Genomic DNA, 15,927 nt, shown 5'->3' with positions numbered 1-15,927 from the left:
GTGTGTGTACAGGCGTGGGGGGGGAGCTGTGTGTACAGGCGTGTGTGTGTGTGTACAGGCGTGGGGGGGAGCTGTGTGTGTGTGTGTGTGTACAGGCGTGGGGGGAGCTGTGTGTGTGTGTGTGTGTGTGTGTGTGTGTGTGTGTGTGTGTGTGTGTGTGTGTGTACAGGTGTGGGGGAAGCTGTGTGTGTACAGGTGTGGGGGAAGCTGTGTGTGTACAGGTGTGGAGGAAGCTGTGTGTGTACAGTCGTGGGGGGGGAGCTGTGTGTGTACAGGCGTGGGGGGGAGCTGTGTGTGTGTGTGTATACAGGTGTGGGGGGGAGCTGTGTGTGTACAGGCGTGGGGGGGGAGCTGTGTGTGTACAGGCGTGGGGGGGGGGAGCTGTGTGTGTACAGGCGTGGGGGGGGGAGCTGTGTGTGTACAGGCGTGGCGGGGGGAGCTGTGTGTGTACAGGCGTGGCGGGGGGAGCTGTGTGTGTACAGGCGTGGGGGGGGGAGCTGTGTGTGTGTGTGTGTGTGTGTGTGTACAGGCATGGGGGGGAGCTGTGTGTGTGTGTGTGTGTGTGTGTACACAGGTGTGGGGGAAGCTGTGTGTGTACAGGTGTGGAGGGAGCTGTGTGTGTACAGGCGTGGGGGGGGAGCTGTGTGTGTACAGGCGTGGGGGGGGAGCTGTGTGTACAGGCGTGGGGGGGAGCTGTGTGTGTACAGTCGTGGGGGGGGGAGCTGTGTGTGTACAGGCGTGGGGGGGGGAGCTGTGTGTGTACAGGCGTGGGGGGGGGAGCTGTGTGTGTACAGGCGTGGGGGGGGGAGCTGTGTGTGTACAGGCGTGGGGGGGGGAGCTGTGTGTGTGTGTGTGTACAGGCGTGGGGGGGAGCTGTGTGTGTGTGTGTGTGTACAGGTGTGGAGGGAGCTGTGTGTGTACAGGCGTGGGGGGGGAGCTGTGTGTGTACAGGCGTGGGGGGGAGCTGTGTGTGTGTGTACAGGCATGGGGGGGAGCTGTGTGTGTGTACAGGCGTGGGGGGAGCTGTGTGTGTACAGGCGTGGGGGGGAGCTGTGTGTGTGTGTACAGGCGTGGGGGGGAGCTGTGTGTGTGTGTGTGTGTGTGTGTACAGGTGTGGAGGAAGCTGTGTGTGTACAGGCGTGGGGGGGAGCTGTGTGTGTACAGGCGTGGGGGGGAGCTGTGTGTGTACAGGCGTGGGGGGGAGCTGTGTGTGTACAGGCATGGGGGGGGAGCTGTGTGTGTACAGGCATGGGGGGGGAGCTGTGTGTGTGTGTACAGGTGTGGAGGGAGCTGTGTGTGTACAGGCGTGGGGGGGGAGCTGTGTGTGTACAGGCGTGGGGGGGGAGCTGTGTGTGTGTGTGTGTGTGTACAGGCGTGGGGGGGAGCTGTGTGTGTGTGTACACACAGGTGTGGGGGAAGCTGTGTGTGTACAGGTGTGGAGGGAGCTGTGTGTGTACAGGCGTGGGGGGGGAGCTGTGTGTACAGGCGTGGGGGGGGAGCTGTGTGTACAGGCGTGGGGGGGAGCTGTGTGTGTACAGGCGTGGGGGGGGAGCTGTGTGTGTACAGGCGTGGGGGGGGAGCTGTGTGTGTACAGGCGTGGGGTGGGAGCTGTGTGTGTACAGGCGTGGGGGGGGGAGCTGTGTGTGTACAGGCGTGGGGGGGGGAGCTGTGTGTGTACAGGCGGGGGGGGAGCTGTGTGTGTGTGTGTGTACAGGCGTGGGGGGGAGCTGTGTGTGTACAGGCGTGGGGGGGAGCTGTGTGTGTACAGGCGTGGGGGCGAGCTGTGTGTGTGTGTACAGGCGTGGGGGGGAGCTGTGTGTGTGTGTGTGTGTGTACAGGCGTGGGGGGAGCTGTGTGTGTACAGGCGTGGGGGGTAACTGTGTGTGTGTGTACAGGCGTGGGGGGGAGCTGTGTGTGTGTGTGTGTGTGTGTGTGTACAGGTGTGGGGGAAGCTGTGTGTGTACAGGTGTGGAGGAAGCTGTGTGTGTACAGGCGTGGGGGGGAGCTGTGTGTGTACAGGCGTGGGGGGGAGCTGTGTGTGTACAGGCATGGGGGGGGAGCTGTGTGTGTGTGTGTGTGTACAGGTGTGGAGGGAGCTGTGTGTGTACAGGTGTGGAGGGAGCTGTGTGTGTACAGGCGTGGGGGGGAGCTGTGTGTGTACAGGCGTGGGGGGGAGCTGTGTGTGTGTGTACAGGCGTGGGGGGGAGCTGTGTGTGTGTGTACAGGCGTGGGGGGAGCTGTGTGTGTACAGGCGTGGGGGGTAACTGTGTGTGTGTGTACAGGCGTGGGGGGGAGCTGTGTGTGTGTGTGTGTGTGTGTGTGTGTGTACAGGTGTGGGGGAAGCTGTGTGTGTACAGGTGTGGAGGAAGCTGTGTGTGTACAGGCGTGGGGGGGAGCTGTGTGTGTACAGGCGTGGGGGGGAGCTGTGTGTGTACAGGCATGGGGGGGGAGCTGTGTGTGTGTGTGTGTGTACAGGTGTGGAGGGAGCTGTGTGTGTACAGGTGTGGAGGGAGCTGTGTGTGTACAGGCGTGGGGGGGGGAGCTGTGTGTACAGGCGTGGGGGGGGAGCTGTGTGTGTACAGGCGTGGGGGGGAGCTGTGTGTGTACAGTCGTGGGGGGGGAGCTGTGTGTGTACAGGCGTGGGGGGGGGGAGCTGTGTGTGTACAGGCGTGGGGGGGGAGCTGTGTGTGTACAGGCGTGGGGGGGGAGCTGTGTGTGTACAGGCGTGGGGGGGGAGCTGTGTGTGTGTGTGTGTGTGTGTGTACAGGCGTGGGGGGGAGCTGTGTGTGTGTGTGTGTACAGGTGTGGAGGGAGCTGTGTGTGTACAGGCGTGGGGGGGGAGCTGTGTGTGTGTACAGGCGTGGGGGGGAGCTGTGTGTGTGTGTGTGTGTGTGTGTGTGTGTGTACAGGCGTGGGGGGAGCTGTGTGTGTGTGTGTACAGGTGTGGAGGAAGCTGTGTGTGTACAGGCGTGGGGGGGAGCTGTGTGTGTACAGTCGTGGGGGGGAGCTGTGTGTGTACAGGCGTGGGGGGGGGGCTGTGTGTGTACAGGCGTGGGGGGGAGCTGTGTGTGTACAGGCGTGGGGGGGGGAGCTGTGTGTGTACAGGCGTGGCGGGGGGAGCTGTGTGTGTACAGGCGTGGGGGGGGGAGCTGTGTGTGTACAGGCGTGGGGGGGGGAGCTGTGTGTGTGTGTGTGTGTGTGTGTGTACAGGCATGGGGGGGAAGCTGTGTGTGTACACAGGTGTGGGGGAAGCTGTGTGTGTACAGGTGTGGAGGGAGCTGTGTGTGTACAGGCGTGGGGGGGGAGCTGTGTGTGTACAGGCGTGGGGGGGGAGCTGTGTGTACAGGCGTGGGGGGGAGCTGTGTGTGTACAGGCGTGGGGGGGGAGCTGTGTGTGTACAGTCGTGGGGGGGGAGCTGTGTGTGTACAGGCGTGGGGGGGGAGCTGTGTGTGTACAGGCGTGTGTGTGTGTGTACAGGTGTGTGTGTGTGTGTGTGTGTGTGTTTACAGGCGTGGGGGGGAGCTGTGTGTGTGTGTGTGTGTGTGTGTGTGTGTGTGTGTGTGTACAGGCGTGGGGGGAGCTGTGTGTGTGTGTGTGTGTGTGTGTGTGTGTGTGTGTGTGTGTGTGTACAGGTGTGGAGGAAGCTGTGTGTGTACAGTCGTGGGGGGGGAGCTGTGTGTGTACAGGCGTGGGGGGGGAGCTGTGTGTGTACAGGCGTGGGGGGGGAGCTGTGTGTGTGTGTGTGTACAGGCGTGGGGGGAGCTGTGTGTGTGTGTGTGTGTGTGTGTGTGTACAGGTGTGGGAGAAGCTGTGTGTGTACAGGTGTGGAGGAAGCTGTGTGTGTACAGGCGTGGGGGGGGAGCTTGTGTGTACAGGCGTGGGGGGGGAGCTGTGTGTACAGGCGTGGGGGGGGAGCTGTGTGTGTACAGTCGTGGGGGGGGAGCTGTGTGTGTACAGGCGTGGGGGGGAGCTGTGTGTGTGTGTGTGTGTGTACAGGCGTGGGGGGGAGCTGTGTGTGTACAGGTGTGGGGGGGAGCTGTGTGTGTACAGTCGTGGGGGGGGAGCTGTGTGTGTACAGTCGTGGGGGGGGAGCTGTGTGTGTACAGGCGTGGGGGGGAGCTGTGTGTGTACAGGCGTGGGGGGGGAGCTGTGTGTGTACAGGCGTGGGGGGGAGCTGTGTGTGTGTGTGTACAGGCGTGGGGGGGAGCTGTGTGTGTGTACAGGCATGGGGGGGGGGGAGCTGTGTGTGTGTGTGTGTGTGTGTGTGTGTGTGTATACAGGCGTGGGGGGGAGCTGTGTGTGTGTGTGTGTACAGGCATGGGGGGAGCTGTGTGTGTGTGTGTACAGGCGTGGGGAGAGCTGTGTGTGTGTGTGTGTACAGGGTGTGGGGGGGGGAGCTGTGTGTGTACAGGTGTGGGGGGGGGGGAGCTGTGTGTGTACAGGTGGGGGGGGGAGCTGTGTGTGTACAGGTGTGGGGGGGAGCTGTGTGTGTACAGGTGTGGGGGGGAGCTGTGTGTGTACAGGTGTGGGGGGGAGCTGTGTGTGTGTACAGTTTTGGGGGAGCTGTGTGTACAGTTTTTGGGGGAGCTGTGTGTGTGTGTACAGTTTTGGGGGGAGCTGTGTGTGTGTACATGTGTGGGGGAGCTGTGTGTGAACAGTTTTGGGGGGAGCTGTGGGGGAGCTGTGTGTGTACAGTTTTGGGGGGAGCTGTGTGTGTATGTGTGTGTACAGGTTTGAGGGGAGTTGCGTGTGTACAGGTCCTTTATTAAAAAGAAATAAAAATTAAAAACAATGTCCCCCGATGTAGATTTATTGTCAATATTGACACCAACTGCACCGTCGAACCGGAAAAAAAAAGCTCTGCCTGTGACGAAAGCTAACCGCCAGGGAGCTCGTTCACCCCTCCTTTTCCAGACCTGCGTGCTTGGATAAGGGCCTGGTATGGATTTTGGGTTCTCGTTAGAATCCATACCAGACTTGAGGGTCTGGTAAGGCTTGAGGGGACCCCACACTGTTTTTTTTGTTTTTTTTTTCTACAATGTTCTATTGTCGTCATTGTTTTGTTTACATTAAAGCTGTCAGAGGCGAAGCCCGCTGACAGCTGATGAGTCATCAGTTGTTAAGGACGCGGCGTCTGGCTTCCCCGCCCTCTTCTTGACAACCAGCTATTTTTAAATTGGTCGATTATTTTTCAACTGATGCGAATTCAAATCATTCCAAAAAATTTTAATTGTTAGGAAATTATTAAACAAATTAAATTTCATGAAAACAAAATGAAACTAAAATTCTGAAACAAAACAAAATCAGTAACATAACAAATTTTTCTGAAACAAAACACATTTTTCCATTATGCACATGTCTATTCTGCATCACCTATACAAGAGAAGCTCTGGGAAGTCGTGGGACACTTCTGGCTAATTGCAGTTATTGTGTCTGGAATTTGCAAATCAGCAAAGTTCACTCTAAATCAGATAGGATGCCCTCCGACAAATGGTGGGGTCAGGAGGGGCAGTTTCCCCCCACACACTGTTTTCATGTGGGGAGGAGGTACCCTGTGGCAAGCTGTGCCTTCCTCACCTCATATGTGCTTGGTAATTTGTTTTACCTGTGGCTGGTCCAGCACTATTTACAGTCAGTTCAAGGAGACTGACACAGGCAAAGAACACACAGCAGGGCGGCCCAACCACATCACTGCATACTTTTGGGTACACATGAAACCTGAATGGTGGGCCTGGAGCTACACAGTCATGTTGAGACAAGTGTGCTGGCAACTGGGAGTGAGATCAGCTGCAAAAGATAATCCGGTGTGCCCATCACCCATCACGCGGGAGGGGTACAAGAAATATTAGCCCATTATTTGTATTCTGTTTTGAATGACAACACTGTAATGTTCACTTCAAATGTGCTTTTTGTTAAATGTTTTGTATTTCTTATACTTTAATAAATACTTTTTCATATTAGAATATTTTTTACAACCTTTGTGCCTTAAAAGTCTGCCACCAGGGGATTTTGTTTCATTTTTTGTAAACACTGGATGTGGCACAACCATATGCCCAATTATAACCGACTTACCTTTGCATCACGTGGGAGGGGGGCAGTTTGGCATTTTCGCCCCGAGCACCGAATGACCATGTCCCGGTGTGATGGATCAAATAAAATGCCCATTTTCTATTTCTATTCTTTTTTATACTACAAAGTTTATATTTTTGCATATAAAAGGGCTTTCTTATTCCTTGCTCGAAATGGCCGCTTGCAGCACCCCTCCCATCGAGTGAAGAATGTGTAACTAAGATGGCGCCACCATCCAGGACTACACCCAAGATGATGACACCTAGATCCTGGAGGAAGTTCACCTTACATGGACATGACCAACCAGAAGCTACAAGTATCTAGATAACGCTATGTTAATGATGCACAACTTCACAGCACTAGTCCCTCACCTATAAAACCACATGTATCCAGAAACAATTAAGGAAGTATCACGTATCTTAGCACGGTTTCAGTGTGGTTCTTCTTGTGCATGCACCAAATTACATTAGGACGGGGACACCAGACAATTGGTCTGATCAATTTCACTGGCACTGCCACCCGGGCCCCAACCAACAAGGCCAAGTTGTTGCTGTTTTAGTAATTAGCAATTGCTAAAGCAGGGCAGCCACGGAGTGAGCTGATGCAGCTCACTTCGTTCCATCTGCAGGGGGAAGGCGCAGTGATATCAACTGAACTCCTCCTCTCCCTGCAGACTGGATGTGGAACTGCCATGTGGAACTGCTGCACTGCGTGTAGCCTGCAGGACTGCTCAGTGCTCACTGTGGACTGGTCTGTTCACATATACTGTATGAGGATGTCTCTTTGCTAAATTGGGATATCTCTTTGCTGAATATACAGTATGGGGATGTCTCTTTGCTGGACTGGGCTGTCTGTTTTTTGTTTTTTTAGATATTTTTTAGATAAGGGGAATATAGACTGGTTGGGGCATTGAAAAGGTAGTGCAGTTAGTGTAGTGTCCTGTTCAAAAGAGTCTACCTTGTCATGGTGGCAGGCTTCATATTTTTTGGCCAAAATAAAATTCCTTACTGTTATATCTTGAAAGCACCGATGACTCGGAATACACTTTTCTTTTTCATATACTAATTTGTAAGAGTGTGAAAATAAAAGTAGGTGTACTGAAGGAATCGGTGAGATGGCTAGTGGGAGGATTCAGTGGAACCTCTCAAATAATCCACTTGCAAGGCATTTACAAACTCAAGTGGACTGGCTATGCCCTGAAATACCTGGACACCTATATTCTTCCACAATTGAACCAAGTCTTCCCTCTTAACTTTTCACCTCTCCTTTCAGAGGCTCAGATGTTACTTCAAAAGTAGTAATCAGGCCTGTTCTCCTGGTTCGGCCGCTACAACATTTTAAAGATGTCCATTCTACCTAAATTCTTATATCTTTTTCAAGCTCTACCTAAACATACAGTATATCTGTTTCCTTTGTCCAAAAAAAATGAATCCTCTCTTAATTCAGTTTTTTTTGGGCTGGTAAGAAACTGAGAATTTCCCAACACTTATTGACATTATCCAAACGAAGCGGCGGCTTAGCCTTTCCCAATCCTTTGCAATACTACCGTGCCGCCCACCTTGTCAGGCCTATTGACTGGTGCCAGCATACAAGTCGAAAAACAATCGACCGTTCTGAATTCTGTGTCAAGAAAAAGCTGGTTGTTAGGCAGTGGGCCGGGAAGATGGCCACCCGCATCCTTAACAACCTCCGAGTCATCATCTGTCAATGGGCTTCTCCACTGACAAATGAAAGTAAAGATAACAATTTTTTTTTTTTTTTTAAATGGTGTAGAATTCCTCCCCCATCTATACAAGGGCCCTTTGGGTCTTTAACTGACAATAGCGCGGCCGTGCGACGCTGTACCCAAACAAAATGTATGTCCTTTTTGTTCCCACAAATAGAGCGTTCTTTTGGTCACCTCTGCGGTTTTCATTTTTTGTGCTATAAACAAAAAAAGACCAACAATTTTGAGAAACAATTTTTTTTTTACATTTTTGCTATAACAAGTATCCCCAAAAAAAATTCTTCATCAGTTTAGGCCAATATGTATTCTTCTTCATATTTTTGTTAAAAATAAAAAATAAAAATCGCATCAAGCGTATATTGGTTGGTTTGTGCAAAAGTTATAGCATCTACAAAATAGGGGATAGATTCATGGCATTTATATAATTTTTTTTTTTTTTATACTAGTAATGGCAGCGATTAGTGATTTTTGTGGGACTGCGACATTGCGGCGGACAGATCGGACACTTTTGACACTTTTTTGGGACCATTGTCCTTTACACAGCGATCAGTGCTATAAATAGCCACTGATTACTGTATAAATGTCACTGGCAGGGAAGGGGTTAATACTAGGGGGCGATCAAGGGGTTAACTGTGTTCCCTGGGAGGTGTTTCTAACTGGGAGGAAGGGGACTGACTGGAGGAGGAGAAATATCGCTGTTCCTGATCACTAGGATTCCTGTTCCTGATCACTAGGAACAGCTGATTTCTCTACTTCCCTGACAGAACGGGGATCTGTTTATGTTGACAGATTCCTGTTCTGGCTCTCTGTGGAGCGATCGCGGGTGGCTGGCGGACATCACGGCTGCCGGCCACGCGCATCGGCTCCGGCGGAGCTCTCGTGCACTCCCTATAGCATCTTAAAACGACCAACGTACAGCTATGGCGATTTGCGCAGGGGAGCCAATGTGCCTCAGTACAACTGCGGCGGCTGGTCGGCAAGTAGTTAAATACTTGGATGAGGAAAAGGCTTTGCTTGAAACCAGTTGCTGAATTGTGCCAATCATCATTCTGGTTGTTTGCTAACTACTTTACACCGTATCCCCTACCCTGTGCCCCCCCCCCCCCCCATTTTTTTTAAATTGTTATTATTTTTACTTCCCCTTTCTTTAATTACGACTACATCTGACCTATGCATTCATTTCAGTCTGGGGAATTTCATCCCTATGTACCACATGGTTCTCTTATTTGTCATGACCATTTACTCATTAACCGCTTAAGGACCGCCCCACGTACATATACTGCGGCAGAGCGGCCCTTAAGCGCAAAATCACGTACCTGTATGTGATTCCTTCTTCTGGGTCTGGGGCGCACGCCACCGGCGACCCACTTCCGCTGTGATTGGACACAGTGGGAGCCAATCAGCGGGTCCAGCAGACCCGATGTCCGCTGGGACCCACCAAGCTTTCCCGAGGCAGATAGAATGGTGGTCTATGTAAACAAGGCAGATCTCCAGATCTCCACTGTGTGACAGGAGAAGACAGAGATACTGCGTTTCTAATAAGCAGAAACACAGATCTGTCTTCTTAAAGTACAAGCCCCCCCTACAGTTAGGAAGCATCCCCAAGGGACACATTTAACCCTTTGATCGCCCCTGATGTTAACCCCTTCCCTGCCAGTGTCATTAGTACGGTGACAGTGCATTTTTTTTTAGCACTGATCACTGTATCAGTGTCACTGGTCCCCCAAAAAATTTTCAAAAGTGTCACTTAGTGTTCGATCTGTCTGCCGCAATGTCGAAGTCCCGTTATAAGTCGCTGATTGCTGCCATTACTAATAAATTGAAAAAAATAAAAAATATCCCGTAGTTTGTAGATAACTTTTGCACAAACCAAATCAATATATGCTTATTGGGATTTTTTTCTTGACCAAAAATATGTAGCAGAATACAGATTGGCCTAAACTGATGAAGAAATTCATTTTTTTTTACATTTTTTGGGGGAATATTTATTATAGCAAAAAGTAAAAAATATTGTTTTCAAAATAGTCGGTCTTTTATTTATAGCTCAAAAAAAAAAAAAAACAACATGCAGAGATGATCAAATACCACCAAACGAAAGCTCCATTTGTGGGGGGGGCATCAATTTTGTTTGGGTACAACGTCGCACCACCGCACAATTGTCAGTTAAAGCAACGCAGTGGCGTATTGCAAAAAATTGGCCTGGTCACTCAGGGAACAAATCCTTCCGGCCCTTAAGTGGTTAAGGCTGGCCAGACATGGTTGGAATCTTGGCTGGTTCAGCAGCGTTAATGGGCAGGTTGAATGTACCAAGTTGACCGATCAACCATCTTGGGGTACAGCGTCGCATGACCGCGCAATTGTCAGTTAAAATAACTAAGTGCCGTATCGCAAAAAATGGCCTCATCATTAAGGGGTAAAACATTCCAGGGCTGAAGTGGTTAATGTTCTTTTACTGGATATGTTTTTGTTTTTTGTTACAGTGAATGTTGATATTACTTGTATGTTCGAATGTAAAATATTGAATTATTTCTATTTAAAAGAATATACAAAAAATACAAAAAAGTTAAATGACTTGACTTACCCGTCTACAATGTCGGTATTTTCCTGTGGGAACACAAAAGACACATTGTGAGGTTCAGAAGCAATTCTGGTGATAGAAACCAAACAACAACAAAAAACACATTTTTTTCTGAATCATTGAAAGGTCTGGAGACCCTTGGAGGATGTTTTGCAGTTTGAGGCCCATAGACATCGGCTTTTGTTCCTCTCATTTTATCTCCACAAGTCAATGGAAATTCCAAAGCAGTTGGCAGAAGCTCCATTTTTGCGTAATGTCCTCCATTAAAATCTGCATCAGAACCAAAGTCTCTGGTATGGATTTCCTGGGGATCAAACACTTTATTTTTTATTTTTATGTGGGAGGCACCCCCTTAAAATCCATTTGTTCTGTTTTATTTGTGTTGTAGCATTTATTAGAGCAAAAGTGACATTTACAAAGTACAAAATGATACAGTTTAAATTGCTGGCAAATAACACAATATTATCATTATTATTATAAGTAGTAGTAGTAGTAGCATTAAGAATATTATTTTTGCTCATAATAGTTAGAATAGTTAATCCTATATCTATATAGTAAGTATTAGTGGGGGCTGGTGCTCCACCCGACCCCCACCCCCTGTGCATTCGGTCGCACGGATATCAGATCCCTATGACCCTATCTCTATCCCTATCCTACCCTTCATGTGGGTCGGTCGGTGGGCGGTACTCATGCGGTCAGGCTCTGGCTGTGTTGGCGGAGATGCAGAGCAGAGAGATCACTCCGATGAGGATGACCATTTCCCGCATCTCCCTGTACATCCTCCCTGATGCCGGCCAATACGGTCGCTTCTCCTCTCAGCCAATGGGGTCTCAGGACCCGCTTTCTAATTGGTGTGGAGGAGAAGCAGGAAGACAATAGCGAATATTAATGTCACACAACTGGGTGGGGTCAGGGTGCAATGCTCTGCATCCGAGCCTGCCCTACTTTGAAGCCAATTAGAGCCTCTGGCTCTAATCATGTGCTTCAAAAAAGAAAGAAAAGAACATTGGAATCCATGCGTCCGACACCCTGCATGTAGATTAGGGGGGGCGGCGATCAGTGTGATGAGTATACAATGTATAGGTGTGATGAGTATACAATGTATGGCTGTGATGAGTATACAATGTATGGCTGTGATGAATATACAATGTATGGGTGTGATGAGTATACAATGTATGGCTGTGATGAGTATACAATGTGTGGGTGTGATGATTATACAATGTATGGGTGTGATGAGTATACAATGTATGGGTGTGATGAGTATACAATGTATGGGTGTGATGAGTATACAATGTATGGGTGTGATGAATATACAATGTATGGGTGTGATGAGTATACAATGTATGGGTGTGATGAGTATACAATGTATGGGTGTGATAAGTATACAATGTATGGGTGTGATGAGTATACAATGTATCGGTGTGATGAGTATACAATGTATCAGCATTTATATTAAATATTGTTTTTCTTTCTCAATTTTCTTTTTCATTTATATAATAAATAAAAATTAAAAAAACTCAAATCCCACCAAAAAAAAACCTCTATTTATGTGAAAAAATGATATAAATTAGACATGTGCAGAATGAAAAAAATAGTTTTGTTTCATTTGTTTCAATTCGTTATTTACATTAATTTGTTTGGTTAAATTTGTTTAATTCGTTTTTGGAATTTGTTTTGTTTATTCGTTATCAAATCAATTTTGAATAGTTTTCCAATTTCCAAAAAGAATGGAAAATAAAGGAATAGAACAGAAAAAAATGTATTTTTATTTTTCTATTCTATTCCTTTATTTTGTATACTATTTTATTGTCTTTGGAAATTGGAAAACTATTTGAATTTAAAAACATTTTGAAAACATTTCAAATTAGAATTTCGCCCAAAATTTTTTTTCGTTATTTCGGATACGTTCAAATTCGGTACTATTCTAATTTGGATACATCTGAATTCCCAAATAACAGAAATTTGGCCGAATTTTAATTCAGAACGAAACAAACCGCACATGTCTAATATAAATGTCATTTGGATACAGCATTGCATGACGGCGTAATTACTGTAACAGTTATAGTAGAACAATACTAAAATGATTTGGTATCTCACTCATAGACATGAATAGAAAGTCACTCACCTTATTGGCCGCCATTGGAGATGAAGGAAGGTCACCGCTTATCTCTCAATATGTAAATCTGCTAAAACAGAATGCAGTAGTAAGACTTGTGAAGAGGATTAGCTCAGATATACAGAAGACAGGATGGAGATGGGGGTACCAGTAATCAGATGTTGGTAGAAGTTTGGTCGGGAAGGTTTATTGGAACGTGTGTGATTTTTGAGTCTTTTATAACCCTAATCTGATGTAATATGATTGGGCGGTTCCAGACTCCTCCCATGAGGTTATCAGAAGATGTCAGGCATTTTTGCTGAGGCTGTTCAAACAATAACTCTTTCACGGAACTGCAGGCTGCGAAGTGATAAAGATTTCAAAACACTAAAACAGCAAAATAGACAACAAAAAAACGTGTAAATGATATGTGAAAGTCCATAGCAGTCCAAAGTTTAAATCAGTATACTCGGGTTTATGGGTATTTTTTGCTATGGCGATTGTTGCAATATTTTATGTCACGCGGTATTTGCGACGTGGTTTTTCAAATGCAGCTTTTTTGAAATAAATAAATAAACTTTAATGAATTTTAATGCAACAAAAACACAATATATAATACAATATATAAAACAATTTTATGGTAAAATATGAAAGATGATGTTAGGCCGAATACATACCTAACATGTCACTTTTTAAAATTGCGCACGCTCGTGGAATGGCGACAAACTTCATTACTTAAAACTCTCCATAGGCGAGACGTTTAAAAATGTTTACAGGTTTCCGGTTTAGCGTTACAGAGGAGGTCTAGCGCTAGAATTATTGCTCTCACCATGTGTGGTGCAAATACTGTGTGCACAACTTACGTATGCGTTTTCTTCTGAGCGCGAGTGCAGAGGAATAATGGCGCTTTAAATTTTTTTTTTTTTTATTTGATCACTTTTACTCTAATTACATGGAATGTACACATACCTTGGAATACAAATAAGGGATGGAAGGTCCTCTTTAGGAAGAGATCTGGGGTCTATTAAACCCCAAATATCTCCTTTACCTTTAAAAGTAAAGATAAAAAAAATGTAATCTTTTGCTTAAAAAAAAAAATGTTTACTTCCGTACTAAACCGGAAGTGACGTCATGACTTTTTTTCCGATCCTTCAAGAACATAAAGGTGATCAGAGACTATCTGATCTTTGTTTGCCACTGTGACCAGCTGAACATACAGTTGGATAATTTCTCAGGTTTGCCGGTAAACACAGTAAGCCCGATAAACACTAGTGAGTGGCGGGAGAATGGAGGGGGCAGGGGGCGGCGTCCTCTCCCGCTGCTTCTTAAAGTGATCCAGTGGCTAATGAGCCGTTTGGATTGCTTTCATGATAAAGCCAGCCACCAGATGAAAAAAAAAAAAAAAAATACTAGAGTTATTGGCTGATAGATGGTGGTAGTTATCTACGTGGCTGTGGTGTTATTATAATATTGTCTTTGGTAGTACTGCACAAGGAGCTTGCGCCCCCTTGTGTGTGTTTTTTGCAGTTAACTGAAGATCTCCCGATCTGTGGAGGGCTGCTCCTGAGGAAGCATTACTCACCTAAAACATTTGCATTGAGCACTGGAGTATTTTTTGTGGATTTAGAATATAAGGTTTTGACAAGATCCAGATTGTAATGTCTACATGAATGGGTCAGAGCAACTTCAAAACTGCAGCTCTTGTGGGATGTTCCCGGTGTGCAGTAGTGAGGACAGGATTGACGGAGTTGGAGAAGGAAGGCTCATTGATGGAGGTGGAGAGGTTAGGCTCATTGATGGAGATGGAAAAGGAAGGCTCATTGATGGAGGTGGGGAATAAAGGCTCATTAATGGAGGTGGGGAGGGAAGGCTCATTGATGGAGATGGGGTAGGGAAGGCACATTGATGGAGTGGAGAAGGAAGGGCTCATTGATGGAGGTGGAGAGGGAAGGCACATTGATGGAGGTTGGGAGGGAAGGCACATTGATGGAGGTGGGGAGGGAAGGCACATTGATGGAGGTGGGAGGGAAGCTCATTGATGGAGGTGGAGAAGGAAGGCTCATTGATGGAAGTGGGGAAGGAAGGCTCATTGATGGAGGTGGAGAAGGAAGGCTCATTGATGGAGTAGAGAGGTTGGGCTCATTGATGGAGGTGGAGAAGGAAGGCTCATTGATGGAGGTTGGGAGGGAAGAGCACATTGATGTAGGTTGGGAGGGAAGGCTCATTGATAGAGGTGGGGAGGGATACTCATTGACGGAGGTGGGGAGGAAGACTCATTGATGGAGGTGGAGAAGGAAGGCTCATTGATGGAGGTGGGGAGGGAAGGCACATTGATGGAGGTGGGGAGGGAAGGCACATTGATGGAGGTGGGGAGGGAAGGCTAATTGATGGATGTGGAGAGGGACAGGCTAATTGATGGATGTGGGGAGGGAAAGCTCATTGATGGAGGTGGGGGAGGAAGGCTCATTGGTGGAGGTGGGGATGGAAGGCTCATTGATGGAGGTGGGATGGAAGGCTCATTGATGGAGGTGGGGATGGAAAGCTCATTGATGGAGGTGGGGAGGGAAGGCATATTGGTGGAGATGGGGGGAGGAGGGAAGGCTGATTGATGGAGGTGGGGAGGGAAGGCTGATTGATGGAGGTGGGGAGGGAAGGCTCATTGATGGAGGTGGGGGAGGGAAGGCTCATTGATGGAGGTGGGGGAGGGAAGGCTAATTGATGGAGGTGGGGAGGGAAGGCTCATTGATGGAGGTGTGGAGGTAAAGCTCATTGATGGAGGTGGGGGGGGGCTCATTGATGTTGGTCGGGAGGGATGGCTCACTGATAGAGATCAGGAGGGAAGACTAATTTATGGAGGTGGGGAGGGAAGGCCCATTGATGGAGGTGGGGGAGGGAAGGCTCATTGATGGAGGTGGGGGGGCTCATTGATGGAGGTGTAGTGGGAAGGCTCATTGATGTAGGTGGGGAGGGGAGGGACTTTAATGTAGGTGGGGAGGGAAGGCACAGTGATGGAGGTGGGGAGGGAGGGCTCATTGATGGAGGTGGGGAGGGAGGGCTCATTGATGGAGGTGGGGAGGGCAAGTTCATTGATGGAGGTGGAGAAGGAAGGCTCTTTGATGGAGGTAGGGAGAGCTGACACATTGGGGTTGATTTAATAAAGCCAAATAGACTGTGCCCTCTGCAAGTGGAGTTGCTCTAGTGCTTAGTAAATGAGGTAAGGCTTCACGTTGCAAAGATACCCAATCACGTGCAAGGAAAATAAGAAGAGCATTTTTGCTAGCACTGATTGGATGGTGAAAGTCACTAGAGCTTTTGCTCATTTACCAAGCTCTGGAACATCTACACTTGCAGAGGGCAACTGCACTTTGAAAAGTGCACAGTATTTTTGCCTTTAGTAAATCAACCCCATTGATGGAGGTGGGGAGGGAGGGCTCATTGATGGAGGTGGGGAGGGAAGGC

The 15,927-nt window shown here is 48.4% G+C and overlaps 1 protein-coding gene across 5 annotated transcripts in view; it reads right to left on the bottom strand.

The window, feature by feature from the left end:
- The window catches only part of LOC141123432 (cytosolic phospholipase A2 gamma-like), a 211,903-nt gene extending 198,894 nt beyond the window's left edge, over positions 1-13,009 (bottom strand). For 4 of the 5 annotated variants that reach the window (XM_073612054.1, XM_073612056.1, XM_073612057.1 and 1 more), the window contains exons 1-2: positions 12,499-13,009; positions 10,377-10,399 (exon numbers count right to left, since the gene is read on the bottom strand). In XM_073612054.1, the coding sequence (XP_073468155.1) occupies positions 10,377-10,399; positions 12,499-12,513 (38 nt within the window). In that variant the 5' untranslated portion in view covers positions 12,514-13,009. The remainder of the gene's footprint in view (positions 1-10,376; positions 10,400-12,498) is intronic. The other variant, XM_073612055.1, reaches the window with a different exon arrangement.
- Between the last annotated feature and the right edge of the window lie 2,918 nt (positions 13,010-15,927).

This window comes from Aquarana catesbeiana, linkage group LG01, assembly GCF_042186555.1.
Source record: "Aquarana catesbeiana isolate 2022-GZ linkage group LG01, ASM4218655v1, whole genome shotgun sequence".
NCBI lineage: Eukaryota > Metazoa > Chordata > Amphibia > Anura > Ranidae > Aquarana > Aquarana catesbeiana.
Note: the sequence above shows the minus strand (reverse complement) of the source record. Positions and strands in the feature narration are given on the sequence as shown.